At 45.0% G+C, this 19,833-nt stretch overlaps 1 protein-coding gene across 1 annotated transcript; it reads left to right on the top strand.

Annotated features, from left to right (window-relative positions):
- The first annotated feature begins 3,278 nt into the window (after positions 1–3,278).
- On the top strand, positions 3,279–5,003 carry LOC140842962 (uncharacterized). Its single transcript, XM_073211174.1, has 2 exons — positions 3,279–3,794; positions 3,906–5,003. Exons 1-2 carry the CDS (start codon positions 3,279–3,281, stop codon positions 5,001–5,003), a joined length of 1,614 nt encoding a protein of 537 aa, XP_073067275.1.
- The last annotated feature ends 14,830 nt before the right edge of the window (positions 5,004–19,833 follow it).

The following is a 19,833-nucleotide window of genomic DNA, read 5'->3' as shown; positions in this document are numbered from 1 at the left end:
TCAACGATAATACAAATCTGATAACGATTCTCAATCAAATCGACTCCGAAAATCATAACAATTACATAAACAATTTGTTCTTCATTCTGACTTCAATTATGTACTGAACAGTATATCTATAACACATAATACCAGTCAAATCATAATTCCCCCAATATCGTAATTTCAAACTATATCAGAATTCAATGAAACTTACGTCCTGTTGTAGCTGTCGTCGTTAGGAACTTGGTACTGTACTCGGATTTGAAAACAGACGAACGGATTTCTCACAAATCAAAATCTAATATCACGACCCTAAAATTCTCTGAAGCCTCGATTTTTCCTTTTGTTTTCTGAAGATTAACGTTTGTAATGTATATATATATATATATATATACATATAACTCGTGCATGTCATAAACGTGGCCCATTTTCCTTCTGCATGCCGCGCGCATATGCGCGCCCAAGCCCCGCGTATATACGCCGGAAGCTTTATCCGGAAATTGCTACTGTAGTGCTCGCGCATATGCGCGCCCCATCGTCGTGCATATGCGCGAGACTTACTGTCTCGTGCACACACCCACTCGCGCACATGCGCGCACCATCTCGGCGCATATGCGCCCAAGGTTCTGGACATTCCGCGCATGTGCGCGCTTACACGCCGCGCATGTGCGCGAAAGATTCTGCTTACTTTGCGCATGTGCGCCCAAGGTTCTGGACATTCCGCGCATGTGCGCGCTTACACGCCGCGTACGTGCGCGAAAGATTCTGCCTACTTCGCGCATGTGTGCGAATGCACACCCTCGCACATGTGTTTCGCGTCTTTTCTCATCTTTTCCGGTCTAATCTTTGTCATCTATAATCATAACAATTAAACCCATAATTCATTTCAGATTAATTCCAGATTATGGTAATCAAATTCTCGGGCCTTACACCTCTATTATTCTTTTGAAATTTTCGAAAATTGCACCAAAAATCCTTTCGAATTTTGATCTCCAACGAAAAACACTTTTAAATTTCTAGTGCAATTTAGAAGAGGAACAAATGATTTAGTTGTGGACTTGATAGGAGGATTGAAAAAAAGGAGATTTTGAATAATGTTCGTAAGGAAATACAACAAGAGCTATATCGGCTAATACTAGAATAGTTGTAGCCAAGTGAATTATTCACTAAAAATATATATATATATATATATATATATATATATATATATATATATATAGTGCAAGAGTGAGCTATTGCCCGGAAAACTTTGCCAAAATAGTGATTATATATATATATATATATATATATATATATATATATATATATATATATATATATATATATATAATCACTATTTTGGCAAAGTTTTCCGGGCAATAGCTCACTCTTGCACATATAGGAGGTTAGCATTTGCTTCTGCTTGAACTTCAACTTTTGTACTTTCTAAGAGGAGGTTAAAAGTTAGATTGAGTTGTTTTTTCCTTCGATTTTTTGTTAATGATTTAAAAATATGATCTGAAATTTTATCCTCTAAAAACCTGTGATATTCCACAATTACCATCAATTTTTTATAAATATTTGGAATTTTGTTTTAAATATTGAATTGCATTTATATATAAATTTTAATATTTTTGAATTACTTTCATAAAATTACGAACATATTTTATGACAAATATTTATTTTTAAAAAATATTTTGCATTTCTTCATAATTTTTATTCCACTATTTTTTTCGGATTTTGTGCATTTTGTACAAAAATTTTCTTTTTTATTATTATTAATTTTATATAAATTTTAAAACTTCTCATTATAACGAGATAAATTAATTTTAATATAAAATATTTTAATAAACTTCCACCCAATAATTAAATGTGTGTTTAGACCCTTGAAAAACTTCTATAATACATGATTTTTGAATATTCAAACATGTACAACAAATTTTGATATTAATAACATGTTTTTCGGATAAAAATTCGACAAAAAACCTTGAAAAATACTATTAATATATAATATTTAAGTACTCAATGTTTCAGATCTGATACTAATATATGCTTTCTGAGTATGCAAACATCTATAACAAATTTTGGCATTAATGACATACTTTTTTCCAAATGAAAATTCGGAACAATATATTGAAAATATGATATCGATATATGATACTTGAGTGTTAAATGTTTCAGATCTTACATTAATATTGATTTTTGAGTACCCAAACATGTACAACAAACATAGTGTAACGACCCGAAAATCAGACTACGTATAAGCCATGCATAATTATTAGTATTTAAATTTAAAAATGATTTATATATTTATATATATATATATATATGAAGGGTCTAATTCATTTTGATATTTGACAAGTCATAACTATTTATTTTAAATGCAAAAGTTTAGTTTTATCTTTTCAGTTAAATACGCGAGGACGGACCGGAGTTTGGAAATTAGAAATAAGATTAATAATAAGTAAAATATTCCTAAATTTAATTTAAGTCAAGGTATAAGTTAATTTAAAGAAATAGGATTGATGCCCCCAAGGGAACCCGGGCCCGGGTATAGACCCTGACCCGGAAGGTTCTCGAACTCGGGCAAGATCAGAACGGGGAAAAGATATCGAAGTACAATTACCTTCAGCGACCCGGTGTGAAAAAAGGATTCCGGATCTTAAAACGCCCGGGGAGTAATCAGCCAGCACCCGGAGTAAAAACTTCCCGGCCCGAGAAGTACCTCAGAGACACCCGGGTGGGAAACACCCGAGATAGGGACACATTCTCTCCCTGATCACCACGTCTTCCGGACATCGCGGAGCCCCTTATCCCATGTTCCATGACCAGGTCAGCTCTTAGTACGTGGCCCACTACTTTGCAACGTGGCCCATGACCCCAAATCATGGACCACCATCCGAACTTCGCGGGCAAGTTATCTACCTGCCTCATCTATAAATACCCCCTGTAGGTACTACACAAAGGTAACTCTTCTCTGGATACTCACAAGCACTCACAAATATTCTTATTTTCTCTCTAAGTTTTCCTTTGCGTGTATCACTGACTTGAGCGTCGGAGTGGATACGCCGGAATAACTTCCGGCGCCCCCTTAACGTTCTGTAATTTCAGGATTAATACTCAGGTTACCCTGGGCATTAGTCCTCAGGCGACAGGGAACTCAGCCTTCCCAGATCATCAGCAACTCGCAATAGAGCATTCGAATCGCACACATATCCAAACACCCGACTTGGCAGATTGCACACACAGCTACTACCCAATTTGCCCGGTCGACATCATTGGCGCCGTCTGTGGGAACTTTAGCTAAAGACGTAGATATGGTTACCACTCGTAAAACTACGGGGAACCACTCTGGTCCTCAAAATCCAGAAGGAGGTCAAGAAAATCCATCGCCCAGTCACCTCCCAGAGGAGTTGGCTCAGTTGATAGCTGCTGCGGTCCAAAAAGCCCTCGCAGAAAGGGGCCTACCTGAACCCAGCCAGTCAAAGGAAAATGAGGCAATGGGAGAATCTTCTCCCGAGAAAGAGAGAGACAGAGAAGAGAATTTCCAGGCGTTTTCCAAAGCTCCTACCCTTGCTATGGCCCAGGAGCTAGAAGATTTGAAGAAGAAAGTGAAAGAGTTGGAAGCTAAAGCCGGGTCATCTCAGGTTTCAACCCCGGCTGCTTCCCACAGATGCCCTTTCTCCCTGGAGATTGTAAGTGAGCCCCTCCCTGCTCATTTCAAAGCTACCAAAATACGGGAGTATGATGGAAACTCAGACCCTGATGAGCATCTCACCCGGTTTGAGAATATGGCCATGTTACATTGCTATTCTGACAAAATCAAGTGCAAGGTGTTCCTCACCACCCTAGTGGACTCTGCCCAGAGGTGGTTCGAGAAGTTGAAACCCCGGAGCATACAATCTTTTTGCAGGTTTCAGAGACACTTTCTTGCACCACTTTAGCAGCAGCAAGAGATACAAGAAGACTGTTTTAGCCTGTTCGAGGTAAAGCAGTCAGGTGATGAGTCTCTTCGGGCGTACATTCGCCGGTTTAATAAAGCATCCCTGGAGGTGCCGGCTTGTGCTCCTGAAACCAAAACTACAGCGTTCACGCAGGGACTCAAGGAAGGGGATTTTTTCAGGTCCTTGGTGAAGAAGCAGCCCGGGAATTTTGAGGATCTGCTGTCCCGAGCAGAAAAGTACATAAACATGGAGGAAGCACAGCGGCAGAAGAAGGAGTCCACCCGCAGAGAAAGAAATGACCGAGTCGGGAAAGTTGAGGAGAACGCCCGGGGAAATAATCTCGGGCGTTTCTCTAGATATGCCCCCATGAAGCCGCACCGGGGTGAAGGAGTCCATCTTTGCAACGGTGATCAGGGACCCAAATTATATCGGTCACCTCCAAGCCTGCCACACACTCCCAAGATGTGCTCCTATCATGGAGAATGTGCTCATAGCACAAGTGAGTGCCGAAGACTGAAACGGACCCCTTCCCAGTCGGGCCCCGGTGAGCAGGCACAGTTAACAAAGAAGCCCCGGGGACCCCCGTGGGTAAATAAAGATGCAGGGTACAGGCCGGGGGACAAAGGCCCGGTCAGACAAGAGAGGAAAGATAACGCCGGTCAAACACCTGAAAGTCGGGAAAATAAAGACAGAGGAAGGTCACCGACACTCGGGGTGATTAAAATGATCTCGAGAGGATCGACGGATGGAGATTCCAACCGGGCCAGGAAAGCACACTCTCGGCATGAGAGTTTCGGAGTAGATGATGCAGTAAAGGGTGAAGGGCCGGTTATAAGTTTTGGCCCTCGGGATCTTCAAGGAATCAGTCTCCCATACAACGATGCCTTAGTCATCCAAGCAAAGGTGGCAAATTATGACATTCGCCGGGTCTTCGTTGATTCTGGGAGCTCGGTGAACGTTATTATCCAGGAGGCCTTGGATCAGATGAACTTGGAAGATTACCGGTTGCAGCCAGTAGAAACGGCGTTGTTCGGATTCGCTGGCCATACTGTCTATCCCCGGGGGGAAATCACCCTGCCCCTCACAATAGGAGCCTAGGAGCTCAGAAAGACGGTGATGACAGTTTTCACAGTGGTGAATGCCCCTACCTCTTATAATATCATCTTGGGCAGGCCGGCTATGAACGCCCTTCGGGCCGTGGCCTCGGCTTACCACCAGAAATTAAAATTCCTGGTGGGAAACAAAATTGGAGAGGTAAGGGGGGACCAGCCATCCTCACGCAAATGCTATGCGGAAACTGTCAAGGTGGAAAATAAAAGAGCCCGAAGGAGTGGTGAAGACAGGAGGCCCGGGAAGGAGGAGGTGCATTCTATTCAACTAGTGCACATGGTGGAGGGAGAGGAGCAGGAAGAAGTAAACATTTGGCCCGGGCAACCCATGAAGACAACCAAGATAGCCCGGGATCTTGAGCCAGTTACCCGGGTTCAATTGCTACAGTGCCTGGAGAAGAATGCGGACATCTTCGCATGGTCGTCATCAGATTTGATGGGGATCTCCCCCCACGTGGCGGAACACCGCTTAAACGTCATCCCTGGCTCCCGGGCAGTAAAGCAGAGAAAAAGACACTTTGGTCCTGAAAAGGATAAAGTGATTGCCGACCACGTGGGAGAATTATTGAAAGCTGGGCAGATCCGAGAAGTTCAGTTTCCAACCTGGCTCTCCAACGTAGTCTTGGTTCCCAAATCAGCAGGCAAGTGGCGAATGTGTGTGGACTTCAGGGATCTAAATAAAGCGTGCCCAAAAGATTGCTACCCCTTGCCCCGGATTGATCAACTGGTGGACTCGACATCAGGGTATGAGCTAATATGTTTCATGGATGCGTACCAGGGATACCATCAAATTCCCCTGGCCCGGGAAGACCAAGAGAAGGTCAGCTTCATTACCTCAGGGGGGACTTTTTGTTATGTGGTCATGCCCTTCGGTTTAAAGAATGCCGGGGCCACATACCAGAGATTGATGGACATGATATTCGCCAAGCAGGCCGGGCGGAATATCGAAGTTTACGTGGATGATATCTTGATAAAATCCCGGGCACACACCGAGTTCATCCTAGACCTCGAGGAGACCTTCGCTACTCTTCGGGAGTTTGGGGTGAAGCTGAACCCCGCCAAATGCACATTTGGAGTCAAGAGTGGCAAGTTCCTCGGGTTCATGGTCACCGAGAGAGGAATTGAAGTCAATCCGGAGAAAGTCAAGTCTATCACAGAAATGGCATCCCCAAAATCAGTCAGGGATGTGCAAAGACTTACGGGGAGAATCGCCGCCCTGTCCCGGTTCATCTCCCGATCGGCCCACCAGAGCTACCCTTTCTTTCAAGCACTGAGGAGGGCCAAAGAATTTGGATGGGATGAGAAATGTGAAAAATCTTTCGGCGAATTGAAGAATCATCTAGCCGGGCTCCCTGTCCTTGAGAAGCCCGGGCCTGGGGAGAAGCTTTGGGTATACCTTTCTGCCACCGAATATGCTGTCAGCTCTGTGCTGGTCCGAGAAGAAGGCACCGACCAAAATCCGGTCTATTATGTGAGTCATGCGCTCAAAGGGCCCGAGATCAGGTACACAGAGGTAGAGAAGGTGGCCCTTGCCTTGGTGATCACAGCACGAAGACTTCGCCCGTACTTCTTGTCCCATCCCATCACCATGTTGACTAACACACCCCTCGGGATAATAATGACTCAACCCGAGGTCTCGGGAAGGCTTGTAAAGTGGACTGTAGAATTGGGAGAATATGACATTGAGTACCAGCCCAGGAAAGCGATTAAGGCCCAGGCCTTGTCGGATTTTATCACGGAGGCAATTGTCCCCGAGGCCGGTGGAATTTGGAGGGTATTTGCAGATGGGGCTTCTTGCAAAGAGGGCAGTGGGGTGGGAATTCTGCTGATATCACCCACAGAGGAGAAGATACAGTTGGCAGTAAGGTTGGACTTCCGGGCTTCTAATAATGAAGCAGAGTATGAGGCTGTTATAATTGGGATAAAAGCAACCCGGAATGTGGGAGCTACCCGGATCCTTGTTTATACAGATTCGCAGTTGGTGGCCCAACAGGTAAAAGGAGGGTACGAGGCCCGGGAGGAGAAGTTTGTGAAATACCTAGCCATCATCAAGGAATTATCAATTCATTTCACGGATTGGAGTATAGAGCAAATTCCCCGAGAGAAACATACTGAAGCCGACGCCCTGGCTAAAATGGCAGCTTCACTTTCTGACTATCGGGAGCCGGGTATATCTTACCACACTAGCCTGATATCCTCAGTGGATACCGGACCTCCTCAAGCCCGGGAAGATAATTGGTCCACCCCCATCCTTGACTACATCTCTCGATCCTATCTACCCGAGGATGTCAAGGAGGCCAGTCAAATTAAAAAGAGAGCAGCTCGGTTTGTTGTGATCAATGACACCCTATACCGGCGGTCTTTCCAGGGTCCCCTTCTCAAGTGCATCTCCGGGGATGAATCCATTTATGTTCTAAGGGAGATCCATGAGGGTTGCTGCGGAGATCATATTGGAGCAACCTCCCTGGCTAGGAAGGCTTTGCTTGCTGGATTCCGGTGGCCTACTATGCATCAAGATGCCGCCCGGGTGGTCCGCTCCTGTGAGGGATGCCAAAGGCATAGCAACATTAACCACCACCCAACTGCCCTGATGAAGCCCATCTGGGCATCTTGCCCTTTCGACCAGTGGGGCCTGGATATTGTGGGATCTTTTCCTGTTGCCCGGGCTCAGAAAAAATTCCTATTAGTAGGGATTGATTATTTCTCTAAGTGGGTAGAGGCAGAGCCCCTGGCTAAAATCACCGAAGAAGAAGTTCTTAAATTCCTGTGGAAAAATATCGTCTGCCGCTTCGGGATACCCCGGAAGCTTATATCTGACAATGGCAGGCAATTCCAGGGGAGTAAAGTCAGAACTTGGTGTCAAGAGATGAAGATTACTCAGGCTTTTACCTCGGTTGCCTACCCACAAGCTAATGTGCAGACCGAGGTGACTAACCGCACTATTGTCCAGGCTCTCAGAGCTCGGCTGTATGGAGTGGGAAAGGATTGGGTAGAGGAGCTGCCTAGTGTTCTTTGGGCATATCGGACTACACCTCGAACAGCTACCGGGGAAACACCATTCAGCCTGGTCTATGGCTCGGAAGCAGTGCTCCCCGCCGAAATCAGGCAAACTTCAGCCCGAGTGAGCACCTATCCAAAAGACAATGATAAATCTCGTGCCAATGAGCTGGATCTCATCGAAGAAAGGAGAGAGAGAGCGGCCATCAGAATGGAGGCTTATCGACGCCGGGTGATGAAAGCTTATAACCGGAGGGTTCAACACCGAGAGTTCCAGATTGGAGATATGGTCCTCAAGAAAGTAAACCCAGCCGGAGATATCGGCAAGCTTGATGCCCGATGGGAAGGACCTTACAAAGTGGTGCGCAGAGTCAGCTCGGGCACCTATTATCTTGAAGATGGGCAAGGCCGTCCTCTCAAAAGACCCTGGAACACTTTTCACCTCAAGAAATATTTTCCTTAGAAGCTCTTGTAAATCTTTTCATTATTATTTGGCAATAAAGATCAAGTTCCTGGGAAGATTATTCTTAAAGCCCGGTAGATCAGGAACCCCGGCATAAGGGCCCGGGTGGTATCATGCCCCGGCTTCCCTTCCATTTATTATTAAGGGCCCGGGTGGTATCGTGCCCCGGCTTCTCTTCCATTTATTATTAAGGGCCCGGGTGGTATCGTGCCCCGGCTTCTCTTCCATTTATTATTAAGGGCCCGGGTGGTATCGTGCCCCGGCTTCCCTTCCATTTATTATTAAGGGCCCGGGTGGTATCGTGCCCTGTCTTCCCTTCCAATTATTATTAAGGGCCCGGGTGGTATCGTGCCCCGGCTTCCCTTCCATTTATTATAAAGGGCCCGGGTGGTATCTGCCCCGGCTTCCCTTCAAGTTATTATTAAGGGCCCGAGTGGTATCATGCCCCGGCTTCCCTTCAAATTGTTGGTAGGAACCGGGTGGTACCATGCCCCGATCTCCCCTCCATTTATTATCAAGTTAAGGGGTCCGAAGTCTCGGTTGCCTATAAACCCGGGTTGATTGATCCTCGGTATTTAACATTCTTAAGTGATATTGTGTGGGGTTATTAAAGCCCGATTATCTTCCAACACTTAGTCAATTTTCCTCATTCACGAGTTAATACGAAGGCACAGAAATGGACAGAAAAAGTTTCTTTACATCAAGAGAAATTATTACAAATACAAAAAGAAAAGGGGAATGGGGGAATGCAAAAGATCTAGGCGGCAGGCTCCGGCTCTGAGTCCGCGTCTACCTCGGACTCTTCCTCATCTGGGATCTCAGCACCATCAGCCGGCAAGGAGTTGATGGCCCGGGCCAAGTTCAGCAGGCTTTTCTTTTCCGGAGGAAGAAGGTCGGCTTCTTTCACCTGTCCCTTGAATTTGTTAAAGCCCACCTTGAAATAAGAGAAGGCTTTGTTTATCACTATCTGCTGGAATTCCGCAGTAGCAAGGAAAGAAGCCCGCCACCCCTCCTCCTAGGTGGCTTGAGCTGCAAGAGCCGCCTCCCGGGCCGCGAGAGTAGCCTCCAGCTCACCTGCTCTCTCAGTGGCCAGCCGAAAATCATCCAGGGCAGCCCGGGCTTCCAAATCTAGCTTATCGGCCCGGGTCTCTGTCTTCTCCAGCTGAGCCCTTAGAGAAATGATCTCTGCCCGGGCCTCCTCAAGCTGGGCTTACAAGCAATTTATTGTGGTGCCCTGACCAAGGATAGCCTCCGCATGGAGGTCTTTAAGATGAGCCAGATGAGCCAAGGCATCATCATGGAGAGCTTGGGCGGAGGCAGCCCGGGCCTCTGTGCTCTTTTGCAAGGCGCCTAGTTTCTCGAAGGCAGCTCTAGCCATCTGCCCGCCCTGCAAATAGCCATAAAATACGTAAGGAAGAGAGGACAATGATGGAACGAAGAAACAGAGGGAGAGGAAGAAAAATACTTACAGCCAGAAGGAGATTGAAGCTCTCCAACATGAGATCCCCTGCTTTCGAAGCCTGAAGGATGGTCTCCTCGGCAGGAGTGGCCACCCGCTTCAGCGTGTGAAAGCCCATCGTTGAACTTCCAGCTGAGAATATGGTCTCGGGCAATGCAGGGGAGGGGGAAGTAGTGCCATCAGTAGACATTGGCGGGACAAGCCCGGACTCCTGAGCCACTCGGGTCACCACCCGGGGCTCAACACGGACAAGCTCTTTTGAAGCTTTCCTTTTCTTGGGGGTCTGGAAGGGTTGGTCCGGGGACTCGTCCTCCCCTTCGATCAGAATAACCCCTCGCTCCTTGGGCTCGGTGGCCTTGGCAGTCTGAACGCTCGGAGGGGTACGAGCTTGCCCGGCCTCAACAGTAGCCGGGGTCTCTTTTCCGACAGGCACCTGGGATGCCGGCTCCTCCTCAACCCGATCTTCAGTAGCCACCCGGGATGAAGACCCCCGTTGCTCCCGTGCCTTCCTTTCAGCAGCAGCGGCCTTCCGGGCAGCCTTTTTAGCCGCTTTTTCCTCGGCCAACTTTTGGGCAAAGGCTTCTTTCATCTCGGCGTCTGCAGAAAATAAAACAGCCCATTAGAAACAGATAAAGCGGAAAGGAAATACAATAGGGGCTAGCAGAAGAAACCTACCGGTGCGAGAGGCATCGAACTCTTCGATGATGCGATCGGTAGATTCCTCCACCCCGGGGCTCAGCCCGTAAGTCACCAGTAAATTTTCACCGAGGAGGGCAGAGGAGCTATACACCTTACCGCCTACCACCTCCTCACACTGGGTGTAAGAGTCAAGTGTGCGGTAGTTTTCAGGAAGACCCGGCTGAGTAGGAAGGATAGAAATAAACCCAACCGGGCATTCCGGGAGGTTAGCAGGACGAATGTAAAAGAACCGGCGTTTCCAGTCTTTGACGGAAGAAGGAATATCTCCGAAAAGTTTATGGTGAGACCGGGTCTTGAAAGAAAAGGCGTAATCGCCAATGTACCAGATAAAGAAAAAATTAAAAAGGGAGGGCTCGAGGGGGATATCGGGATGCATGGAGATGAGAGTGAAAAAACAAGTCATCATCCTAATAGCATTAGGATGAAACTGGTTGAGAGGAATGCCAAGAAGGGAAGAGATCCCAATGAAAAAAGGGTGAAGGGGAAACCTGAGGCCATTGGTAACCTGGTCTCGGAAGAAAGTAAGATACCCTTCTGGTGGCTTGTCAGCCCGGTCACTAGGGCCCGGGATGACAATAGCATGGTCAGCAGGGATGGAGCCAAGGAGGCGGATCTCCTCGGCAGATTTGGCTCGGAGGGAGCTCACCATGGTAGAAAACCATGGCAAGGGGCCAGAATCAGCAGCCCGGGCGGGAGAAGGAACAGCCAGGGCTGAAGGTTTCGAAGAAGTTGCCTTCTTCTTTTTCTTCTGGGGGCGGGAAGGCCCAGCCCCGTGAGAAGTTTTGAATTTTTTGAGGGGAGGAGGAGGAGGAGTTGGATTCTGAGGACGATAAGTGGAAACAGGGGAGGCAGAAATCCACCGCGTAGGGCCTCTGACTCGAATTCCGAGGAGCCCTGGTAGATATTACCCGAAGTAGAAGAAGTACGGGAGGAAGACATAAAGGAAAAAAGGGGAACTTACGCGAGTTTGGAAGAGAAGTGGTGGTGTGAACGCCGGGGACTGATCGGAAGTATGGCAGAGTTTGCAGACGCGGAGGCTTAGTGAAAATCGGCGAAAGTTATGAAGGGTTGGAGAAGGAGATATATATAGGAGTAGGGAAACGATCTGGACCGTAGATCTAGCCGTTATCCAAAGGTCCACATTGATTCAGAAAAATATACCCGGATCACGGATCTCCGCCGTTGATCTGGATGGATATGAACGATCAGATTCGCCTCGTAAGTCGTACCAGGCATGTGAAAGGACGTGTAATCATGAAGGTGTCAGACTTATCGGATCCTCGGAAGGCGGAACGCTGCCGACCGTTGGAAAGAAAATAAGGGGGCACGTGTCATCATGGCGGCGTGCGCATTATTCAAAAAAGATAGCCGACATATTATTCTAAGCCCGGGAGGTTTAAGGCCCCGGTACGTTATTTTAAGCCCGGGAGGTTTAAGGCCCCGGCATGCTATTTTAAGCCCGGGAGGTTTAAGGCCCCGGCATTTTATTTTAAGCCCGGGAGGTTTAAGGCCCCGGCACGTTATTTTAAGCCCGGGAGGTTTAAGGCCCCGGCACGTTATTTTAAGCCCGGGAGGTTTAAGGCCCCGGCATGCTATTTTAAGCCCGGGAGGTTTAAGGCTCCGGCATGTTATTTTAAGCCCGGGATGTTTAAGGCCCCGGCATGCTATTTAAAGCCCGGGAGATTTGAGGCCCCGGCGTATTATGTTAAGCCCGGGATGTTTGGGGCCCGGGCGTGTTATCTTAATTTTTGGGAGGTTTTAGACCCCGGTCTTTTATCCTAAGCCAATAAACTCAAGAAAAGTAAAAAGCAAAATACGCGAAATGAAGTATTATTAATGGAATCGGCGCCGTATTACAGCTGCCATCCTAGAGTCTACACGAGCTTGCCACGCGGACATCCAGTTATGCAATTCAGGGAGTGGGAGATTGGCAAGGGACCCGGTGGCAGCGAGCTTGTTCAGCTGATTCCTTTCCTTCCGCAGCATTGCCTGCAGCAGAACCTGATCAGTGGCCAGCTCTGCCACACGCGCCACGTGAAATTCCCGCTTGTATCTCCTCGCCAATGCTCTCTGCGGCCTGGTGAAGGCCAGGCCCTCCTGGTGGGAGCGCACAAGATCATGAATCTTACGCCGAGTGGACATGACTTTCAAATGAATAAACTCCTCGATGGTCCTCTTCAGCGATTCTAGACGAGCACGCGTTGAGGGGGGCAAAGGGCCATAGGGGCTGCTGCAGACAGTGGATTCGCTTGAACTCGGCATATTTAAATGTTGTTTTCACCTCACCTGCATCTGCTTATTTATAGGCAAATGGTACTGAATACGGGGGAAGCCGAAGAGTTCCCGACCATACCAAACGACTGCGCATTTATGCAGCGAAAAAGTTAAGCGCCGCCGTTGGTTTAAGAATACGTGTATGATCAGGAACCGCCTCGTAAATTGGTCCGAGTAATCAAAGGGACATGAACAAACATCAATGCCACAGTGTCATCATAGCCTCGTGGAATGAAACGGCCCCCGGCAGGATTTTCGTGTCGAAAATCAAGGTTGTGTGTGGTTGCGATACTATACCATAGGTCGGGAAAACGGCATTTTGCGAAGCCCAGGAGATTTTAAACCCGGGAGGTTTAAGGCCCCGGCATGCTATGTTAAGCCCGGGAGGTTTTAAGCCCCGGCATATTATTTTAAGCCCGGGAGATTTTAAGACCCGTCAGGTTATTTTGAGCCCGGGAGGTTTAAGGCACCGGCATGTTATGTTAAGCCCGCGAGGTTTTAAGCCCGGCAGGTTGTTTTAAGCCCCGGCAGGTTATTTTAAGCCCGGGAGATTTTAAGACCCGGCAGGTTATTTTAAGCCCGGGAGGTTTAAGGCCCCGGCATGTTATGTTAAGCCCGGGAGGTTTTAAGCCCCGGCAGGTTGTTTTAAGCCCCGGCAGGTTATTTTAAGCCCAGGAGAGTTAAACCCCGGGATTTTAATTTAAAAACGGGAAAAGCTAGGAAGAGATACAAAAGCACAACGCGCAAAATAGGATATTATTAATGATATCGGTGCCATATTACAACTGCTAGCCTATCGCCTACATGATCTTCCTACTCTGACATCCAGCTACGCAGTTCAGGGAAGGGGAGATTGGCGAAGGACTCGGTAGCAGCGAGCTTGTGCAGTTGATTCCACTCTTTTTGCAACATTGCCTGCAACAGAACTTGATCAGTGGCCAGCTCCGCCACGTGCATCACATGAAGTTCCCGTCGGTATTTTCTCGTTAGTGCTCTCTGTGGCCTGGTAAAAGCCAAGCCATCCTGGTATGAGCGCACAAGATCATGGATCTTATAACAGGTGGACATGACCTTCACCAGAATAAGCTCCTCGATAGTCCTCTACAGTGACTCTAGATGAGCACGCGTTGAGGGGGACAGGTGGCCATACGGGCTGTTATAGACAGTGGATTCTCTTGAACTCGACATGATGGAATGATCGCCATCACTTCACCTTCATCTATTTATAGGCATGTAGTATTTAAGGCGGAGAAAGCCGAAGAGCCTCTGACCATGCGAAGCGACTGCGCGTTTACGCAGGAGAGAGGTTAAGCGTAACCAGTGACCTAAGCACACAGGTATGGTCAGGAAACGCCTCGTAAGTTGTTCCGATCAGTCGAAGGGATGTGAACAAATAGCAATGTCGCAGTGTCATCATTGCCTCGGGAAATGAAACGTCCCTCGATAGGATTTTAAGGTTAAGAATCAGAATGGTGTGGTTGTGACACCATACCAGGGGTCGGGAAGTCTTAGGTTACCGGCATTTTGTGAAGCCCGGGAGACACGAGGCCCAGGCGTGTCATTCACGGCCCGGAAAACACGAGGCCCCGGCGTTTGTGTTAATGTCTCGAGAGGTATTAAGTGTGGGAGTTCTAGTGAGTCATTTCATCAGATAATTGTATACAATCTGTGATATACATGTCAATTAATGGATTTAAAATGGTCATATCCGAGCAGTGACAGAGAAGGAAACTGAGATAAATTTTTATTTAACCATATACATTGGCACGTACTACATCGTCATATTTCTCTTCTATTACAATTATTCGTATCTTCAACCAAGCCGACAGCGGGGGAGTGGAGCCTTGCATGAAGCTGGAAGAACCGAGAATGTTCTTCAGGAGCTTCAATTCCTTCCGAAGCATCAGCTGATATACATGGCCATCCGTGAAGATGTCCACCCACTCAGCTAAGTGTAGTTGTTTGCGCACTTTCCTTAGTTTGGATACCAGGGCAGGAGTGGTCGCTTCCCCAGAATCATAGAGAAGTTTCAGTTCTTGAAGCTCTTCCCAATAGCCAAGAACTTCGTTCAGCACTTCGTCTTCTATGATGGATTTTTGAACTTCCAGGTTGGGCTCCCTAAGGGCTTCGGTCATCCCTGGAGTTCTCGAGCTGCTTGCATCGGCCATATCTATTGAAGTAATCAGCAAGGGATAGGGGAAGGGTTGGAGGATACCAGATATATATAGGAAAGATGAATGTATCGCGATCGTTGACTCTCGAATATATCAACGGTTGAGGTGAATATTGGAAGTTGCACCGAGCAGGCGAAAAGACAGGCGTAAATATCGAGATATCGTAACAGCCCTCGAAACGCGAAACATTGCGGATAAGTTTGAATTTTAGGGCTTACGACAGCATCAGCAATGGTATCCACATCTGTAGAATTCTAGAAGACTCAACTATCACCAGAAGAGATGTTTTTTACTAATCGGGACAGCGAGATAGACTCTAGCCCGACTTTTTTAGGAGGGAGTGGTGATGCCCCCAAGGGAACCCGGGCCCGGGTATAGACCCTGACCCGGAAGGTTCTCGAACTCGGGCAAGATCAGAACGGGGAAAAGATATCGAAGTACAATTACCTTCAGCAACACGGTGTGAAAAAAGGATTCCGGGTCTTAAAACGCCCGGGGAGTAATCAGCCAGTACCCGGAGTAAAAACTTCCCGGCCCGAGAAGTACCTCAGAGGCACCCGGGTGGGAAACACCCGAGTTAGGGACACATTCTCTCCCTGATCACCACGTCTTCCGGACATCGCGGAGCCCCTTCTCCCATGTTCCATGACCAGGTCAGCTCTTAGTACGTGGCCCACTACTTTGCAACGTGGCCCATGACCCCAAATCATGGACCACCATCCGAACTTCGCGGGCAAGTTATCTACCTGCCTCATCTATAAATACCCCCTGTAGGTACTACACAAAGGTAACTCTTCTCTGGATACTCACAAGCACTCACAAATATTCTTATTTTCTCTCTAAGTTTTCCTTTGCTTGCATCACTGACTTGAGCGTCGGAGTGGATACGCCGGAATAACTTTCGGCGCCCCCTTAACGTTCTGTGATTTCAGGATTATTACTCAAGTTACCCCGGGCATTAGTCCTCAGGCGACAGGGAACTCAGCCTTCCCAGATCATCAGCAACTCGCAATAGAGCATTCGAATCGCACACATATCCAAACACCCGACTTGGCAGATTGCATACACAGCTACTACCCAATTTGCCCGGTCGACATCAAGGATGTTTAAGGATTTATAAAATGAAGTGGAGCTAAGTTAGTAAATAATTCTTTAGGTTAATATTTAATTAAAGCTTAAATTAAAATGTGTAAGCAATTGAGGATGAACTAATCTAGGTATAATATATTCAAGAAATTAAACATAGTATTTAAATACTTAAAGTTGAATCCATGCAAAGTCATACAAGAGTTTAATCTAGATTAAGGTGTTAATTCACTAATATGTATAATGAGTATTTAGAATCTTAAGAATTTAAATTATAAGGTTTAAATAATAATATACTATCCAAATGAGTAATAAAATTGGTTAAGATAATTCAAAAGAGTAGTAAATTCATTCTAGTCATCTCAATAGCCTTTAAAATAAATACCATTACTCACCTTTAATTCAATAAGTTATTGGTAAATTCAAATACTATAATTCATATAATTTCCCTCAACCTATTAGACTATGAAATGAGCTTGATTGTGTTGCAAGAATTTGATGGGCATGCAACGGCAACTAGGAAGAAAGCATTCAAATAATATTCAAAGCTTGCACTTGTAACCTCCCACCTTAATGCATATTATGGTATCATTAACACCCTTGTAACCATCACCTCCATTACATAGCATTTCTTCATTCCATATTCACGAAAATATCAGAAGAAAGACTACTGAAATTGGGAAATAAAATAATAAGAAAAGTTACAGCAAAGGAAGTGAGAAAAACAATTCAAACCCATTCAATTCTTGACTTGTAACTCTCAAACTAAATGCATATTATAGCACCTTTAACACCTCCTATAACATTCAATTTCATACCTTACACTTCCTACAACCTTAAGCTTCGAAAACATCAGAAAAACAGCAGCTGAAATCGAAGGAAATATCAGCAGAAAAGTAGAAAAGAAAGGAAGATATCCAACTCGGTTCCGTCGCGTCGTATTGTCGTTTTGATTTGTTTTTCTTCAAAACAAATTCCAGGCATGTATATATTATTCCTTTGCTCTACAATCAAGTTATACTAGCTATTTTAAATCTGTATAAACCGAATTTTTGACAACAACACCCTCCAAAAATCTGTACAGCTTTTCGGTTTATGATGAGTGCTTCACGCTTCAGTATTTTATGTTGTTGACAGGGGGTTGCTCGAGTCCAGGCTTACAAAGCTGCATCTAGACATCATTTAGAGTATGTTAGGGTGTCATTGGTTCATTGGTTTGAGTCCAAACATCTCGAATAAAGGCATGACAACAACATTTCAAGGAGTGACAGATTTTGTGTAAAGTTTCGGTCATTGTGTTGTTTAATGGATGGGTTCGAGTCATGGCTGTCCTAGGGGCTGTAGCCATGGTTAGAACCCTACCTTAACGTGTCTATGACGTGACCAAATCATCCTTCCAAGGAATGGTTCACAGATCCATCAGAATTCCATCAAAAGCAACACAAGTGCATTTCGTTTGTTTTCCTTCCTATGAGTGCACCCCTTCGGTTTTCAGTGTTTGTATGGATGATGGTTGGCTCCTAGCCCATAGCCATGGTTCACACAACACTCCATCATGTCTAGATCGAGCCGTGGTCAATCAAATGGCCATTGGAACGACCCAAGACAGTAAAACAAGTCAATACATCACACTACACAGAAAGTTGTATTCTCAGTTTGGTGCTGTAATTGTCCTAGGTGTTTGCTTGGGTTGTGGTTGGATTTTAGCCCTTAACCATGGTCCAAGCCATGCCTTTAGATGTTGGTAAGAGTCTCTGGTTGGTGGTTCCAGCCAATGGCCATGAAATTTCGGATTTTTCCCTTCACACACGCTATAGCCACTGCTGTATTTTAAATTTTTGACAGCAGACTTCAGTTTGGTTTATGAGGTTGGTTTGAGTTCTTGGCTGGCTTTTAGCCCATGGCCTTGGACTGGACAGTACCTCAATGAGTTAGGAAAGTCATGTTTTTGGCCGTTCATGATTCGGTCGAGTTTAGAGGTCGTACGAGAATTTACGGTGAAAGGTGCCAAAATGACTCTCGAAAGAGTGTTTTATGTGTTTGGATTCCTTTCACCTATTTTCGTATGTTACAGTTATTATGCATATTTTTCAGTATGTTTGGGGTATTTTAATCATGGTTAAACGTCGGTTTAATGTAGGTTCTGGTTGGTACGAAGCCATGGTCAAAAATCAAGTTGTTGGTCCAAATCGTCTCGTTTTTGGTTCTATTGTTAAGTTTTTGTCAAGTTAAGATTTATTGCATGTGTCACATATTAGAATTAAGTCGCAGCAAGCCTGGGAACGATCCAACTCATTCGGTAAAAATAAGTTATAATTATATTACGTGCATAAAAATATAAAATGTTTATTTTTGAGATATATGCTATATGTCTTGTGGCCACCTTATGCTTATGGGTTTGGAAGTTGGTAGGCGCAACCGAGGACCTCTCCGCCCGGTGACTTACGACCGGTTATGATTATGTATGGGTACGCAAATCCAGTCCAAGGGCTGTGATTGATCTCTACCGCCCAGTATACTGTGGTTTAGTCTGATCAGGCGCTTACGCTATGTTATGGGCCACTTGCTTAGAAACATTATCTCTACCAGAAAATTATGATATGTTATGACAGAGCTCTGTTGAGCAAAGCTTTTACGTATGGTTTTCAGATATGCACGTAGTTATAATTATTCATGATACGATTTTCACCGTACGCCTTACGATACTTTATTTTTAAGTTGCATGCGATTTTATAATATATTTATTTGTTATTCACGATATATACATGTTGAGTCTTTAGACTCACTAGACTTGATTGTTGTAGGTATTGTTGAGGCCGAGACGGAGGGCGTGGACCAGTGAGCGATCTTGAGACAGCAGTAGTAAACCCGAGGACCTCATGATTTAATTTATGCACCTTTTATTATGCAAACTCAGTTTTAATATGTTGGATTATTTTAAATTGTTGTTTACGTTGGATTATTTTTATATTGTTGGTTGAGAACATTATTCGCTTCCGTTGTTAATTTAAAGTTAAAAAGATTATTTACATGTTTATTTTAATTAAATGAGACAAGATAATTATTTATTTAGAAAAATTTTAATTATTCCGCAAAATTATGAATACGAAATACGAGCCTTTACACTTAGTATCAATGACACTTTTTTCATATGAAAATTGGTATAAAATGTTAGAAATGTATTATCAATATATGATATTTCAATATAAACTTTTCAGATCAAATATTAATAAATGATATTTGAACACACAAACGAGTATAAAAAGTATTGAAATAAATATAGTTGTTTCAATTTTATAATCATACTCTTATATTTTTTTTTATTTGCATAGATCTAAAACAATTTATTTTGTAATATCGCATATATGTTCCAATATTTCAATTTTTTGGACTGAATTTCATTTGAAAAATTAGTTGTGTGCTCAAAGAGTGCAAAAACATTTTTCATGTGAATCAAAGACCGTAAACAAAGTTTCGATCTGGCAAAAACTGAACACACATTTAATCATATTGCGAATTTAAAAGCAAGCCTCCAAATTAATAATTATATTAATAATTGTATAAATACATTTTGACAGTGTCCTACCCAAATTTAGATCGAAAGAGATAAATGTTATTTAAGTTGAAAACATTTTGCAATTTTGCTAAATATTAAGGTTGAAAACAA

The sequence above is a fragment of the Primulina eburnea genome, chromosome 10, assembly GCF_022965805.1.
Source record: "Primulina eburnea isolate SZY01 chromosome 10, ASM2296580v1, whole genome shotgun sequence".
NCBI lineage: Eukaryota > Viridiplantae > Streptophyta > Magnoliopsida > Lamiales > Gesneriaceae > Primulina > Primulina eburnea.
This window is presented reverse-complemented; position numbering and strand designations above follow the sequence as displayed.

Bases quoted from the DNA above. Each gene is read 5' to 3' on its own strand.
- LOC140842962 (XM_073211174.1), top strand. From the start codon at position 3,279: ATGGTTACCACTCGTAAAACTACGGGGAACCACTCTGGTCCTCAAAAT. The intron at 3,795-3,905 runs GTGTTCCTCACC...GCACCACTTTAG, and splicing joins CTGACAAAATCAAGTGCAAG to CAGCAGCAAGAGATACAAGA.